Source organism: Anser anser (assembly GCF_964211835.1).
Source record: "Anser anser genome assembly, chromosome: 1".
NCBI classification, from domain to species: Eukaryota; Metazoa; Chordata; class Aves; order Anseriformes; family Anatidae; genus Anser; species Anser anser.
In genome coordinates this window covers 213934861-213951407 of record NC_139720.1, presented here as the reverse complement: position 1 = coordinate 213951407, position 16547 = coordinate 213934861, and the positions used below count along the sequence as shown (strand labels likewise).

The 16547-nt window shown below is 61.8% G+C and overlaps 1 protein-coding gene across 1 annotated transcript in view; it reads right to left on the bottom strand.

Moving 5' to 3' along the window:
• The window catches only part of ARHGEF17 (Rho guanine nucleotide exchange factor 17), a 37119-nt gene extending 22235 nt beyond the window's left edge, over window positions 1–14884 (bottom strand). The window contains exon 1 of the mRNA XM_083819516.1: window positions 11820–14884. Within this exon, the coding sequence (XP_083675642.1) occupies window positions 11820–14678 (2859 nt within the window). The 5' untranslated portion in view covers window positions 14679–14884. The remainder of the gene's footprint in view (window positions 1–11819) is intronic.
• Window positions 14885–16547: the final 1663 nt, after the last annotated feature.

The following is a 16547-nucleotide window of genomic DNA, read 5'->3' as shown; positions in this document are numbered from 1 at the left end:
TTTCCCAGGCAGAGCCCTGGTTAAAAATCTCCACCGCTTCTTCTTTTCCCAGCTCAGCTCCAACCACGCGGCTCTTCCCTTCGCCTCCCAAGCCCCGCGGCCCTCCAGGAGGCTCGTGCCTGGGCTCGGCGTCCCCTTTACCAGAAAGAAGGGATTGCAGTTGTCGGCGGTAGGCGGAAAAAGCGCCGCTTTCCCGGCAAGGCCCATGTGATCCCCGGCCATAAATCGCGGGGAAGGAGCTCGCATTAATGAGGGAGGCCGGAGGGGCTGGCTTAGCTGCTCTTTCCCTTCTTTGACTGCTGGACTACGGTGATTCATCCCAGGAGGACATGGCCCGGCCGTCATTTTTCTTTTTAAGTGTGAGAAAAAGCCAGAATTTAAAAAATAAAATAATAATAAAAAAAAAAAGGAGATGGAGCAATTTTGCCGGGATGTGAGGAAGGGCGCTGAGCACCCCGCGCCACCCCGGTGAGCTGGGATGGGGCCGGGGAGAAGGAGGGAGGCTCATTTCCCGAAGGAACAAAAACTCATCAGGCAAACACGCGGCGGGGCAGCAGGGCTTTTCCCACGTGGTTTTAATTGAAATCAGGGCCTGCCTTGCTGGGAAGGGACGCGAGGGGTTCTCCTGCCCCTCTCCAAAACTCGGCGCATCCCGGGGCATCCTCCTGTGCCGTACCCATGCCAGGACCGCTGCTCCATCCCCAAATCCAGGCTCCATCCCAAATCCAGGCTCCATCCCATACCATCCTCCCAGCCACTCCGCGATGCTCGTCCCTTTTTATATCCCCGGCATTTCTCCCCACCACGCCGAGCCCCCGCAAAACTCCCTGCACGCCAGCCCCCTCGGCGCGGCCGGGGCCGGAGGGGCGCCCAGAGGGTTAAGCGTGCCGCAGGGGGCGAGGGCTGCCGGGCCCTAGAGCGCCTTTCACCAAATATGGAAGGTTTTTGCCTCAAGTTTTAGTCACGCAGGCCAGAGCCCAAGAGCGCTGCTTTCCAGATGCTTAGGTCAGACTGCAACAACACGGCCCCGCTCCCCCCCTGCCGCCTCCGGCCCCGAACGGCGCCCGACCGGGCTCCCTCGGCCCCGACCCGCCAGACAAGGGGCAGCTCCGGTGTTGACCCCCCCCTAAAATTCATCGCTGAGCCCTGCCTCGGCTCCTGGGTTGGTGCAGGGACCCGGCACAGCACCCTGCATCCCCGGTACCCTGTGAGCATCCTCCTCTGCCCCGTGCAATGGGATGCGTCTCACCCCGGTGCCACCCCCCCCGGAGCAGCGCTGGGTGCTGGTCCTGTCCCTTCCTGCTGGCACACGTGGGTAAAACACGGCCTGGGTGCGTGGTGGCATGGGGCAGTGTGCCTGGGGAGGAGGGTGCGAGGAAACCTGGGGGTCCCAGGAGGGTCCCAGCCTGGTACCCAGGAGCTGATGGGCACCAGGAGTTACCCAGGAGCAGCCAGGAGCTGATGGACACCCAAGAACCAAGAGGCACGCAGGAGGAAAGGGGCACCAGGAGTCCATGGGCACCCAGGGGCTGCTGATGGGCACCCAAAATCCAAAAGACATCCAGGAGTCCATGGGGACCTAGCAGACCAGGGGCACCAGGAGCCAGCAGCGACCAGGGAGCTGATAGACACCCAGGAGCTGGTGGGTAACTAAGAGCTGCTGGGCACTCAGGAGCTAACAGGCACCCCGGAATCCATGGGCACCCAGAAGCTGACGGGCACCCAAGGGCCACCAGGAGCTGATGGGACTCAGGAGCTGATGGACACCCAGGAGCCACCAGGTGTCCATGGACACCCAAGAGCTGATGGACACCCAAGAGTCACCAGGAGCTGATGGACACCCAGGAACCAAGAGACACCAGGAGTCCAGGGGCACCCAGGAGCTGATGGGCACCCAAGGGCCACCAGGAGCTAATGGGCACCCAGAAGCTGATGGGCACCCAGAAGCTGATGGGTACCCAGGAGCCACCAGGACCTGATGGGCACCCTGGAGCTGATGGGCGCCCAAGAGCCACCAGGTGTCCAGGGGCACCCAGGAGCTGATGGGCACCCAAGGGCCACCAGGAGCTGATGGACACCCAGAAGCTGATGGGCACCCAGAAGCTGATGGGCACCCAGGAGCCACCAGGACCTGATGGGCACTAAGGAGCTGATGGGCACCCAGAAGCCACCAGGACCTGACGGACACCCCGAAGCCCCAAGCAGACCTTGCCCTGCCCCTACCCTAGCCTCACACATGTCCTCCTGCCCTGACCATGGCCACCCCACAGCCACCAGGAGAAGCCCTCAGCTGAACCCCTCCTGCCACCACCCCCAGCACCACCGGCGCCCCGCGGCCACCCCGAGCCCCTCAGCCCCCCAGACCACAACAGGTCCCCTGGCACAGCATGGCCACGGCGGGGAGATGGTGCTGGGGGGTTGGTGGAGGAGGAATTTGGGGGGGAGCACGGGACCGCCCACAGCACGCGCCGCGTCACGGCGGGGCGAGAGGTGACGCCTTCCCCGGCGTGTCATTGTCACATCATGGGGGGTTGGGGGGGGGTGAGATAAGGGTGCTGAGGCATCTACTGACCTGCGGCGGGCGCGGGCGGCCGGGGGGCGGCCCCCGTCTCTGGTCCCCGAGGCTCTGAGCCATCTACATCCCATCGCAGCGGGGCTTTGGGGCAACCGAAAAGCGAGAGCGAAAAGCACCGCCGCGTTCCCCCCCGTGCGCGGCACCGGCTCCTGCTGCGTGCGGTCCCCGACCGATAGCGACAGGATCGCAGCCGGGGGGTCAGGATGAAACCCGTTAAAAAAAAAAAAAAAAGGAAAAAAAAAAGCAAGAAGAAGGATGCCAAATCAGGGCAGGCCGTCGAGTCTCCTGCTATCCCGGCTAAAAAAAGCAGGAAACCATATCCCGGGCCGGGAGATGCCAATCTTCCCATGCAAACAACTCCCTGCTTGTTTTCTTTGGAGAGTACCAGCGGGCCGGGGAACGTGCGGTCACAAATAGCAACCCTGCGGCCCTGCCAGGGAAATATTAACCAGTCCTGCTCGAGCCACGCTGCTGGGCTGTCCCCCCGTCCGTCCCACCGCTGTCCCCTCACTGGTCCAGCTGCCAGTCTCCTGCTGGTCCCACGGCTCCTCCAGAAGGGACCCGATGGGTGATGCCACCACGCAGCGCCGTGGATGTCCCTTCCCCAGCACATCCCTGCCCCGATGCCAAGTCCTTGTGGGGTTCCCTGGTGGCTCGGATGTCAGCGGTGGGGTGACCGGTGGCATCGAGGCACCCCTGTTCCCAAAAAGTGACGAGCACCGGGGTGCAGGGGCTGAGGGACGTGGCAGGATGAGCGGTCTCCCCAGCCTGATGCCCTCATCGGCACCCCCAGCCCTAAAATTGTAGGGATTCAACTTAAAATGAATATGGGTATCGGTGTAAGACTTCTGGGGGGACGCAGCTTGGGGTTAGCACTGGTCCTGACCACAGCCACGGGGCGACTGGTCCCAGTAGCTGGTGCAGGCAGGGACTGGGAGGCTGGGCAGGACCCCGAAGGTGAGCAGCTCTGCACCCTCTCCTCCAGCACCGAGGCGCGAGCCGCTGGAATATTTTTACCCAGATGCTGATTTTCGCTCTCCCTCCGATTGGCCAGGCCGCGGTTCCCAAAGACCCAAAAGCAAACACGCTATTTATAGAGAGAGTTCATTTACTGGAGCCTTTCCCTTTGAAATTCTTCACCCATCCTCGCCATGGAAACCAAGAGAGCCCGGAGAAACAGCCCCACCGGGACCAAACATCGGAGCTTTAAAAAGAGCCGGGCTGGGGGGAGCGGGGGTGGAAGCGACCCGTGTTCTTCTCCGGACACGTCCTGGCCTGGAAAGAGCATGGTGGAAATCACAGCTCCTGTGGGTCTGGCTCTGCACGCCAGGCTTGGTGCCTTCAGCTTCTGCTGTCGGGGAAGGTGGAGCGTGGATGCCCTGCAAAGCGTGCCCGTGGGGCATGGAGGGGCTGGGGGTGGTGGGAAGGGGTAAGGGAGGGAGGTGGGGGGGTGGGAGGGTGGAGGTGGGGGAGATGGAGGGAGGTGGATGGATGGATGGACGGATGGAGATGGATAAGGATGGAGGTGAGTGGAGATGGATGGATGGATGGATGGATGGATGGATGGATGGATGGATGGAGATGGATGGGATGGATGGAGATGGATGGAGATGGGTGGATGGGTAAGGATGGATGGATGGAGATGAATTGATGGATGGATGAGTGGAGAAGGAAATGGAGATGGATGGGTGGATGGAGATGGATAAGGATGGAGATGGGTGGAGAGGGATGGATGGATGGATAAGAAATGGATGGAAGGATGGGTGGATGGATGGATGTAGGGATGGATGGATGGATGGATGGATGGATGGATGGATGGATGGAGATGGATAAGGATGAAGATGGGTGAAGATGGATGGATGGATGGAGATGGATGGCTAATGTAGATGGAGATGAATGGATGGATTGATGGATGCATGGATAAGGATGGAGATGGATGGAGATGGATGGATTGGTGGATGGAAATGGATGGATGGAGATGGGTGGAGATGGATGGAGATGGATGGATGGATGGGAATGGATGGAGAGATGGATGAATAAGGATGGAGATGGCTGGAGATGGATGGATGGGGGGATGGGGATGGGGATGGATGGATGGATGGATGGATGGGGATGGGTGGAGGTGGATGGATGGATGGATAAGAATGGAGATGGAGATATATGGATGGGTGGATGGATGGATGGACGGATGGATGAATGGAGATGGATGCACAGAGACGTATGTACAGATGGAGATAAGTGGATGGAGATGAATGGATGGATGGAGATGAACAGATGGATGAATGACATGAATGGAGACAGGTGGATGGAGACTGATGGAGATGGCTAGGTGGGGGGGGTGGAAGAAAGGAAGGAAGGAAGGATGAAAGGATGGAAGGAAGGACGGAAGGAAGGACGGAACGACGGAAGGGCGGAAGCACGGAAGGACTGAAGGAAGGACGGAAGGAACGAAGGAAGGAACGAAGGAAGGAACGAAGGAAGGAAGGAACCTTCCATCGCACCTTGTGCAATGACACCACTTTCTCCACCCACAGACCGAGCTGGGGAACAAACCAGAAACCCCCTCTTGCACCTGAATTTAGGAGAAGTCCCTGACTGGACTCCAAGGTTGGCGCTGCACCGGTGCCGTTGGGACTGGCCAGGTGCTGCCTATGGTGGTGGGGCTGTGCTGGGCAGGTTGTGGGGCTCGAGGAGGACGAGGAGCCGGGGGAGGATGAGGAGCTCAAGGAGGATGGGGCTTGGGGCAGATGTTGGGTCTTGAAAACGAGCAGAGGCCCAGGCACATCACCACTCTGCTCCCTCAGTCACGGGAAACCACCCAAGAGCCACGGGAGCTCACAGAACGCTTCGGCTGCATGCGGTTTTGCATGGAAAAGCCCAGGCACGGCTCTTTGTATACACACGCAGGCAGGGTGCCCAGAAATGCAGAGCGTGCACGGCCACGGTACAGCCCTGTGTCCCCCCGTGCACCTCTGCGTGTGCAAACCCGCACCGTGAAACCTCCCTGTGCACCCCGGCACGTGCAAACCAGTGCAGCTGTCCTTGTGCACCCTTGCACACACACCTTAGCACCAGGAGTCTTCCTTTGCACAGACACACGAGCACACCAGCACCAGGAATTTCTCCGTATGGGGATTCACATGGGCAGCAGGACGGGGAACATCTCTGTGCACCCCTGCAGGTGCACCCCAGCACCAGGGAAGTCCCCGTGCACCCTTGCACATGGACACCAGCACTACAGATCTGCCTGCGCACGTGCACCCCAGCACCGGGGGTGTCCCTGTGCACACCTGCACGTGCAAACCAGGACCAGAGACCTCCCCGTGCACCCTTGCACGTGCAAACCAGCACCACAAACCTCACCATAAACTGTTGCACAGGCAAATCAGCACACCTGATCTCCCCGTGCACCCTTGCATGTGCACCCCAGCACTACGGATCTCCCTGTGCAGGGATGCACGTACCAGCACCAGGGATGTCCCTGTCCCTGATGCTCATGGACAGCACGTCTGGGGATGTCCTTTAGCACCCCTGCATCTCCCCATGCACCCCAGCACGTGCAAACCAGCAAAGCGAATCTCCCCGTGCACCCTTGCATGTGCAAACCAGCACAGCAAACCTCCCTGTGCACCCCTCCCTGTGCACCCCAGCACCAAGGATGCCCCCATCCCCGTGCCCCCCAGCACCGGGGGACGTCCCCGTGCCTCCCTACACGTGTCCCCCAGCACTGGCACGGGGCCGGGGGCTGCTCGGTGGGGCTGGAAGCGGAGCCCCCTCCCGGCCCAGCCTCCCACCCTCGCTGCAGAATCGGGGCTTCGTGCCAGGAGCCTGACCTTTGGGTGCGCGGCCGCGGGCCAAGGCCAGCCCCCGGCACGGGGCCCAGCCTGGTGCTAACCCTCTCGCTCCAGGGCCGGATCCTGGCCCCTGCATCCATCAGGCACAAGGGGTGGCTGCGACCCAGCCCGAGAGCCACCCATCACCCTTCAGAGCTCTTTTCCTAATTAATTACAGGCTTTAATTACAGGGAGCACAGGCACTGGTGAGCTGCAGACGGCGGGGTGCAAATAGGGTGGGAGTGATGGGTCTGCGCTGTGCATGGGGGACAAGGGACAATGAGGAGGGGGTGACACCAGACGTGCTCTCTGGTCTCTGGGTCAGCACATCCCAAACCCCAAAATGCACGTCCCCAAAGCCCCCAGACCCCACAGGTCCCTCTATGCTGATGTCCCCAAAGGGTGACAAGCCACCCTTCCCGAGCTGGTGTCCCTACAGGCTGTGCCTGCTGGCGCAGGCACAAACCAACCGCAGCAATCCCAAAATACAGCTCCCTTCGCCATCCCAAAACCACATGGCCACGGGAATATCGGCTACGGGGGTAAAAATAGTCTGAAGCTCTCTGCCTCCTCGTTAGGGATGCTTCGTTAGGGCTCGCCGGCGGGGAATATGGGGCTCCATCCTATAAGCCATGAGGTGGGATGCCAGGGGGCTGCACGGCCCCACGTCAGCCCTTCCCGTGCCTCAGTTTCCCCTGGAAAAGAGCCAGGATAAGATTCAGGCGAGCCCTTGGCGCTGGGGAGAGGAAAACAGAGATTCACCCGCCCCTCCCCTCCCAACCCCGGCCGTTTAATTATAGATTTCCAGAAACGCCAAAACCCGAGAAAACTCCCAGCCGTGGCCCAAAACCTGGTTTCTATGGAGATCGGCGAGGAGGGAGGCGGGGGAAAGGGAGAAGGGGGACGAACGGGTGCCCGGTGCCGAACTCCAGGGAGGAAACGTTACCGGTGGGACAACGTCAAGAGGACTTTTTGTGCCTTTTGCTGCAAATCCCTGCTTGTTTTTCCCCAGGACCACCTTCACGCCTCGCCCCTGCACTCAGAAAAAAAGCAAAAAGCCCCCGATGGGACAGAGCCGTCCCCAGAGGGGGATAAACTCGTGGCTGCTGCATGGGACGAGGATGTTCCCGAGGGTGTAACAAGGCCAAAGGATGCTCCAATCCCCCCAGCCTGCCGAAACCCCAATGCAACCACCTTTACACCATGCTTCCCCCTCCGCCAGCCCCAAATCTGCTCCCTGTCCACTTTTGGGGGAAGAAATCAGCATTTTTGGCTCCCTCCATCCCGTCCCCGGTGGGGAGCAGCAGGTGGGGAAGGCAGCGGCCAGGCCGCTCCGGGGCCACGTTCCCATGACTTGTCCGATCCTGCGAGGTGCTATATTTATGTCAATATTTTCCTCTTTAATCCGACGGCTGCTAAGTCAACAAACAGAGCGTAGCAGCAAACATACCTAATTTTCCACCCCCCCAGGGCGCTGCACACGCGTGTGCATGGGTGTGCGCACACGTGTGCCACCCGTCCCGGCGGCTCACGAGACGCCGCCGGGCTCGGTGGAGCCAGAAAAACTCCTTTTTCTTTTCCTTTTGACGCATTTCTTTTTTTTCTTTCTCCCTTGAAAGTAGCATTTCTTCCCGCAGCCTCCACGCTGCGAAAGGGTTTTGCTGCGGGACGCACGGCACAGGGAGGATAAAAGCCTCGTGCCCAGGTTTCGAGCGCGGCCGGAGGAGCTCTTCGGCACCAGGGACGCCTTGGCCGGCTCCGGCCCCACGGAGAAACGCTGGAAGGCTCCCAGGACAAACAGTCCTGCTGCCGAGGGAGAACAGCACGTTACAGCCACCCGCCGGCACACGCAGCCCGGGAAAAAGCCGGCACAGCGGCGCTGCCCCGCTCCGAATCACCGGTGCAGCAAGGAGCCGGGGGGGCTCTTTGGGTAAAGGTTGGGTTTTGCCGCGCTGCGAGCAGCCGGAGGGATTTGGTCCGTGTTTTGCTTGGGATTTTTTGGATGTCTGTGCCCTCTCCTTGCCCCGTGTATGACAAATAAGTTGGGGGAAAATTAAAAAAAACAGCTCTGGTAGTGTTGGGAATGGTTGGGCACGCGGTGCGCCGAGCCTGCAGCCCTGCCGAAGGCGCTCGAGGGGGATCCTGGATGGTGAGCATCAAACCCAGCGTGGATTAAAGTGGGTGCTGAGCCCATGGCGAGGCTGGGAGCGCAGGGGTGGATTTATCCTGTGCCTCTGGCCACCTGGGGACCTCGCTGTCTCCGCACGGTGCCAGCATCCTCACCTCCACCGGGCACCGCGGGGAGAACTCGCGCATCCAGACCTCAACGGGAGGAGAGCGTTAGGTTCGTTAACTGCAAGTCCTAATGAACCAGGAGCAGGCAGGGCTGCAAACCGGGAGGATATCTCAGGGGAATAACGCTGCAGGACTGCCGGATCCCACTGTTACTCCCTGGAGATGGATGCCGGGACGGACAGATGGCACGACGCACTGCCGAGCGCTTCGGATGCCCCAAAGTCCCCGTGGAGCCGACAATGTCATCGAGCAGAGGATCAGCCTCATGGCGCTGCTGCAAGCCAGAGCCCAGGCGGGGGGAAATAAATAAAAAATAAAGATAATTTCTTCTCTGAAGGTCCAGGAACGTGTAAATCTCCGCTCGGTCCCAGGTTATATCCGGCCTTTGGTGCTCTGCCCTGTAACGAGAGCAACTCGGTCCCCCTCGCCTCCCCCCGGCCACAGCTGGTGCCATCTGAAGTAAAACATCCCAGCTCCGCTCTCCAATAAATCAAAGGGGAAATAAAATACGGGTTTAAGTTCTCTTATGGCTGCGGCACAAAGAAAGCCGAAGGCAGGAGAGAGATTCAAAGATACAGCTGCAGCCTTGCCCTTAAAAGGAGAAATTCGCCCCCTCGGTGCCGAGTCCGGCGGGTTCAGGCAAGGTGAGGAGCATCCACAGGGGGGTCCGGCCCCTCCGTGTCCCACGTCCTCGAGGTGATGCTGAGCCAAACTGGGCTCCCAGCTGCTCGGGGCTGGTGCTGGATTTGGTAGGCTGGGGGAAAATCCACCTAAAATGAGCCCAAAATCGGTTCGGATGCTCCTGACCAGCTGCGCCGGGAACTGCCACGCTTGATGCTTTTTTTTTTTTTGACGCCTTTTGGGGCACTTTTCGCCCCAAGATCTCCAAGTCCCTCGCAAACCATTAATCGCTCCCCTGGGAGGCAGACCCTCGCCCCGCCAGGCACTTGCTCCGTATCAGCGTTGGCCAAAAACGGGGCAAAATTTTACCCCAAACCCCTTTCTGGGGATGCTCTTCCTGCATCTCCCCGAAGCTCCTTGCTCTTGGACGGCTGCAGCGGTGACGGACAAGGGGGATGTGCAGGAGGAAGACGAAGCAGTCGGGGTGCTGGGATCCCCTTTTTGCCCCCGGCGTGGATTTTATCCCAGGATTTTGCCCCCCTTCCAGCTCCTCTTCCCTCCAAACGGCGCCGGAGGCGTCGACCAACTCCGCACCAAAATGTTTTTGTGCAAACGAGCGTGCAAAAAAGAGGGCGCCTTGCAGCTGCGAGCCGGCCGAGCTGCTATTTCGGCAGCCTGGGGCTGGGAAAATAACCCAGCCTGCAACCACCCGCACCCATCTGCGGGGCTGGGAGGTGACGCGGCACCCAGCACCCACCCAGACACCGGGACTGGATTTTCTCCTCTCGTTTCCAACTGCTGGAGAAGGAGGCAGGGGGATGGTGAGGGCAGAGCCCCCCCATCCCATTGCACGGAAAAGGGTGGATCGTGCAGAAAATGGGTGCTGATAAAGGGCCGGGGAGTTATCACCCACCCTCGCCCTAGGGCACGGATCAAAGCCGGCGCTGCAGCTCCATCCCAGCGCGGGGCCGTGGCACGGACGGGTCTGTGGGACAGCAGCGGGATCGGCAAATCCTACATCCCCTGGTGTCCCCCCCTGCTTGGGAGGATGCGGGGAGCCCTCCAACCCCGGCACCACGGGGATGGAGCATCCTGTCCAGCGCTTTGCCATCCCGAGGCCAAACCATCCCCTTGGGATTTGCTGAGAAGACACTGGGGAGATGCCGTGGCCGAGATGCTCCATCACAGCAACGGGGGCGAGTCCCCAATCCCTTATCACAGCCCTTATTGCAGTGCCACCAAGATCCACAGGATTGGGCCAACACGGGCGCTTGGAGAGGGGATTCAGCCCCAACAAAACCCAGTGAGACCCCAAAACATTCAATTTGGAGCTGCTCGGGGATGAGGATGGGCAAAACACCCGAATTTTGTGCATGCACATGCACCACGGATAAATATCCCCGCTCCACATCTCAGCCCGGCCAGGAAGGGTTATGCTGCCCAGGCACTTCTCATTTGGCTTCCGGAGGCTTTGCAGGGGACTCTCACAATCCCGGCCTCCTGGCCACCATAAATCGCCACCAAAATGGGATTCGGCCCCCACGGGTATTTCTGGGCTTCGCCCCGGCGCCGCGCGGGGACATCAGCCCACGGGGACTTGTGCTGAGTTATTAAAAGCCCAGTGGGCGCGGGAGGCGGCGGCGCTTGTGAGCATGGCATCGCTTTTCCAGCAGCTTCGTTCCCCCCATCCGTGCTCCTGTGTCCCCGCTTGCACTGGCGAGCAGGGAAGACCCCAAAGCCAGTGACCCCAAAGCTGACCCCCGGAGAAAGCAAAACGCCTTTTTCCCCAAAACCTGTCCCCCTGAGCCCACCGGGAGCAGCATTAATTAAATGTGGTAATAAAACCTTTACAAACACTTTTTCCCCCCCTTTTCCCTTAGTTTTTAAAGTGCACTTTTCTGATAAGCCATAAACCTCAGCACGGTCACCACAAGCCTCGAGCTGAAAAGTTTTAGGGGAAAAGACACACTTGCTCCCGTTCAGCACATGTCCACAGGGAACAACTGCAAGACATGGCATTTTGGGGTCAGAAAGTGCTGGTATGCTCCACCCGGGCAGAACATGGGGAATATATTATAATTTAAGCCCCCTGCCATAGAAAAAGCAACTTCTGGTTCAGCATTTTAGGCAAAAAATCACCCGTCGCCGGTCAAGAGCACACCTGTTTCTGGGAACCCCATAGAGCATTGCTGGGAAACGCACCAGGAAGGCAGGAGAACTGCCTTCCCTGGACGTTTGGTGCTGTTTGACCCAGAAATTGCTTGGTTTCCACCCCAAAAGCACCTACTTCTGGGGGTGGATCCCTCAAGGACCACCCTCAGCACCAGAAAGGGCCGGCCCCTGCTCTGGGCCATCCAGCAGCGCTTCTCCGCGTGAACTTTGGTCCCCAAAAGGGCCATGCAGTGGGGAGGAGACACCGAAACACCCCCGCCACGCAGAGGGGACAGTCCCCACAAAGCCAAACAGCGGGGTTTTGGGGCAAGAAGGGCACTTACCACTTGGGGCTTGCTCCTGGGTTCGGGCTGCCGCGGGCACCGGGCGGGCTCCGGGGCGGTGGGCGTCACGGGCGAAGAGCGGGGTCCATCCCCGGGGCTGGGGGACGTGTCACTGGAGTTGAGGGCTAGCATGTACCGCTTGGTGACATCCTCCAGCGACGGCGGCTGCGGGGCAGGGAAGGACTTGACGGGCAAGCGGGTGGCATCCGGCATGGGGAGGTGGGCATGGTGGCCGGCGTGCGGCTCGGGGACCAAGATGGGGATGAAGGTGGCGGGCTCGCTGGTGTGGCGCACGTGCTTGGTGGCCGGGCGGGCCACCCTGGAGAGGCTGGGGGGCACTGGTGGAGGCTGGTTCTCCTGGTGGGACGCGCGGCTGGAGCGCTTCTTGGAGCTGCGCCGGGCGCCGCGGGGGGACAGCACCTCGGCAAGCTTGGGGTCGAAGCCGTAGCCTTCGTGTCCTTGGGGACGCGCCGGCGCAGATCTCTGCTCCGAGAGGATGGGCTCGCTGCTGGACGGCGGGATGCTGCCCTCCAGCTCGCTGATGACCTCGCCGGGACCCTCGAAGGCGCCGGCCGGCAGCTCGCCGCGCCGGCTGGGGTCGCTCAGCGACTTCTTCTTGATGGTCTTGCCGTTGCCCTTCTCGTCGATGACTTTGTCCATTGCGCCGGGCTGGCTGACGATGGTCTGGATGAGGCTGCTGTAGTCCCGCAGCCCGTCGCTGCCCAGGGACAGGTCGCTGCCTGCGCTGCCCGCGTGGCCGGCCAGCGCGATGGCCGCGGGCTGGGGGATGCCCCCCTTGGCGCTCAGCGAACCCAGCAGGTTGCTGTCGACGGAGAAATTCTTTGCCTCCTCCGCCACTGGGCATCGCCGGTGGGGCATGGGGTCGCTCAGGGAGCGGTAGGGCTCACCGCCACCCTCCCCGATGCCGCTGTCGGCCCCGTTGGTGCCCACCGAGGGGAATTTCCGCCGGCGCCGCAAGCTGCTGGGGGTGCTCGGGGCCTCCAGCGGCGCTTGGGCTTTGCCTGCCACAGGGACGTCTTCCAGTGCCATGGCCTGAGCCGGGGGCAGCGGCGGCTCGGTTGCAGTCTCAGCAGCATCAGGCAACTGCCAGGCGGCCACGGCCTCATGCAAGTCCCCCAAGGCCACCCCAGTGGGCCCCGGCTCCGGCTCGGTGACGATGCCCTCGTCCGTCACGCTCGACTCGTGACCCAGCAACTCCTCCACTGATTTCCTTCGAGAGTTCTCCAACTCCACTTCCTTCAACCGCCGCATGCTCTCCACCTGTCCCCGAAGGGCCATGTCTGTCCCCATGGGTGCCACCTCCCCGACGCCCTCCACACCTCCACTGTCCTTCTGCTCGGCCGCCAAGCCATAGTCCTGCTGGGAACCCATCCTGCTGATCTTCTCAAAGACCTGCCTGGCCTCCTGGATGTACTGGTCCTGGATGACCATGGGCAGCGCGTCCTCATCCCCCCGCCGCCCGCCAGCTGGAGCTGCCGCCTCGTGGCTGCCAGCGGTGGCCAGGAGGAGCTCGGAGGAGCTCTGCTTCATGGTGCTCTGCAGGAAGAGCCGGCGCGTCCCCGACTTCTCGGAGCAGGTGAAGGACTTGGCGCGGCGCAGCGTGGCCGTCAGGTCCTTCAGTGTGGGCCGCTCGCCCGGCGCCCAGCGGCTGGGGGGCTGAGCGGCGCCGTGGTCCCGCGTGCCAGCCGGTGGGGGGACATCGCAGCCCCCCTCGGCGAGGCCGATCCTCACCCCTTTCTTCTTCACTTTCAGCTCCGACAGGTCCGACTTGAGGAAGCTGAGGAGCGTCAGCGTCTCGGTGGCGATGTCGGGGTTGGACAAGGACTTGCGGTGCTCGGCCCGCTCCCCAGCCAGCTGCGGGCCGTCGCTCCCCAAATCCGGCCTCGCCTTGGCCATGCCCGGTGGCACCTTGGCCCGGACACGAGCCTGGGGCTGTCCCCAAGCCACGCCATCGCTCGGCCCGAAGCCGGGCGAGCGGCGGCCGCCGTGGAGGACCCAACAGCTGCCCGGCTGCTCCTCTTCCTTCAGCGTCTCCGTGCTGGAGTAGCGGCTCCCGGCGGGGCTGCCAAAGGGCAGGATGCTCACCTTGGCCACCCGGGCCACCACGGGGGCCGCGGGGGCCAGCGGTTGCCGGGTCCCCGACTTGGTCGGGCCCTCGCCGTCCCCTTGGCGGCCGGGGGCTCGCAGCAGCCCCTCGCCCTCGCTGCCCGGCGAGCCCCGGCTGCGGGGCGAGGAAGAGGAGGGCGAAGAGGAGGAGGAGGAGGAGGCCGGGCGGGCCGAGCTATGCCAGGAATGCGGGCCGGGCCCCGGCGCAGCCCCGCGGGGCGCCCGCAGCGCCGGGTGCGGGACGCGGCTGCGGGGCGGCGGCGGCGGCGGCGTTCCCCGGCCGCTCCCGGTCCCGTTGCCGTTGGCGGCCCCGTTGCCGGTCCCGATCCCGTTCCCGGCTCCGTTGCCGGTCCCGATCCCGTTGCCGGCCCCCGGGGGCTGCCGCCCGCTCTCGCCGAAGAGTTTGCGCATCGCCGGGACGCTGGGCCAGCGCGGCTCCGCGCTCAGCGCCGGCCCCCGAGGCGGCGGCGGAGGAGGAGGAGGAAGAGGAGGAGGAGGAGGAGGAGGAGGAGGAGGAGGAGGAGGCGGCGGCCCCGCATGGGCCGGGCCCGGGGGCTCCAAGCGGCCGAAACGCAGCGAGAGCTGCCGAACCGACGGGGCCAAGCCGCGCGCCGGAAAAACTTGGCTGCCCGGGGAAAAAAGCGACGAGGAAGAGGAGCAGCGGCAGGACGACGACGAAGGCTGCGAGGAGGAGGAGGAGGAGGAGGCCCGGCCGCTGCCCCCCTCCGCCATTGTGTGCCCCCCCCCGCCGCCGCCTCCGCCCGCCCCCTGGCCCCGCCGGCAGCCCCGGCCCCGCTGCCCCCCGCCGCAGGCACCGCCCGGCCCCGCTCCTCCTCCGGGCTGCCAGCGGGCTTCATCACGCCCGCTTTGTTTTCTCTCCTTTTTTTTTTTTTTTTTACTTTCTTTCCTCCCTCCCTCTTTTTTTTTTTCCCTCGCCCCCTTCTTTTTTATTTGTTGCATTCAAATAAACTTTCCCCGAGAGGCGGGGTTTCCTCCTCCCGGAGAGGGGGATGGTGGCAGTGGCCCTTTTGGGCTTTTTTTTTTTTTTTTTTTTTTTTTTTTTTTTTTGCAAGAGCAGCAGCAGAAGGAGGAGAGGAGGGAGAAAAAGGGGAAGGGAAGGGAAGGGAAGGGAAGGGAAGGGAAGGGAAGGGAAGGGAAGGGAAGGGAAGGGAAGGGAAGGGAAGGGAAGGGAAGGGAAGGGAAGGGAAGGGAAGGGAAGGGAAGGGAAGGGAAGGGAAGGGAAAGTGGCACAGAGCTGCTCAGGCTGAGCACCAGGCTCCCCACATCCCCCATCTCCATCCCCCCCCAGCTTTTGGTGTTTATTTGATTTTCTTTTGGTTGGGAAACAGGATAAGGATGTGACTCTGGGTCACTCTGAGCTGGAGGGGAGAGCCCCTTTCCCTTTTCTCCACCTGGGTCTCTCCAGCCACACTTTGTGGCTCATCCAAGGCCGGGCACCCCGTCCCCACCTCCCCAGGCACCCCAGCAGCTCAGTGCCCCGCTGAAAGTTTTTCTCCTTACTTTTTGGGTCATCAGTGCAGGCAATAAGCCCGTTTCCCCCAAAAAACACAGCAGATTGATCACTGGGGAACCGAAAATGAATGGGATGACCCTGCTTAGCAGGGCTGCACCATGTAAAGGACGCTGCTATCTCTGTCCCAGGGGCACAAAACCCCCATAAATGCATTTTTTTCAAGAATAAAAAGTGCCTCTGGCAAAGCTGTGGATTCCTTCCCCAGCTCTCCCTTCCCTCCCACCACCTTCCTGCCCCGCTGCCCCCAGGGCTGGGTGTCTCCTGGGCCTGCTGATGACGTCCCTGCGCTGTCACGGGCATTTGGGACAGGATTTAGGGAAGAGCCCTCCTTGCCCCATCCCCGAGGTGTGCCCATCACCGTGGCTTCGGGGCCTGCTGGCACCAAGGGACCCACTGATGGGGCTTGGCAGGAGGGAGAAGACCCCCAAGGCCAGGCAGAACAAAAGTGGAAAAACTGAGCTCCAAGTGCCTTGAAAGCACCCCAGAATTGGCGATTCTACCTCCTGGACCTCTTTGGGATGTCCTGGATGCCCCTACCCCAGTTTGGGGTGTCCCTACGGTGTTCCCAAACCCCTCCGAGGCACCCAGGCTGCTTGCACACTCCATGAAGGCAGCCTGGGGCCATCCGCGCTCATGGGAAAATACAAAATACGTTCTTTTCTGCCTTTATTGAACATCCTTGGGGCCTTTTGCAGAGCTTTTTGGGGCAGGGTGTCCCCGCGGCAGGGCCGGGCAGCGCTGGGCAGCGCTCCCCGTCCCCCCCAGCCCCGCCGCCTCCCCGCAGACATTTCTCAAAACGCGAAGTTTTTGCGCTTTCTCCAAACCTGAAGATTTTGCGCCCTCTCCTGGGTCCGGGCGGCGTGGCGTAGCCCGAGCCCGGCGTCACCCCCCCGGCGCCTTTCCTTTGTCCGGGAAAACTTGGGGACGCCACCGTCCCCCCGGGTTTCTCCCTCCAACCACCGTTTTTTTTTCCGCAGCACGCAAAATTGCGGGGATAAGAGACCCCAAAAACGCGTCGGAAGAGATCCGAGTGCCTAGAGCTATGGCCAAGGGGAACCCCAAGGCCA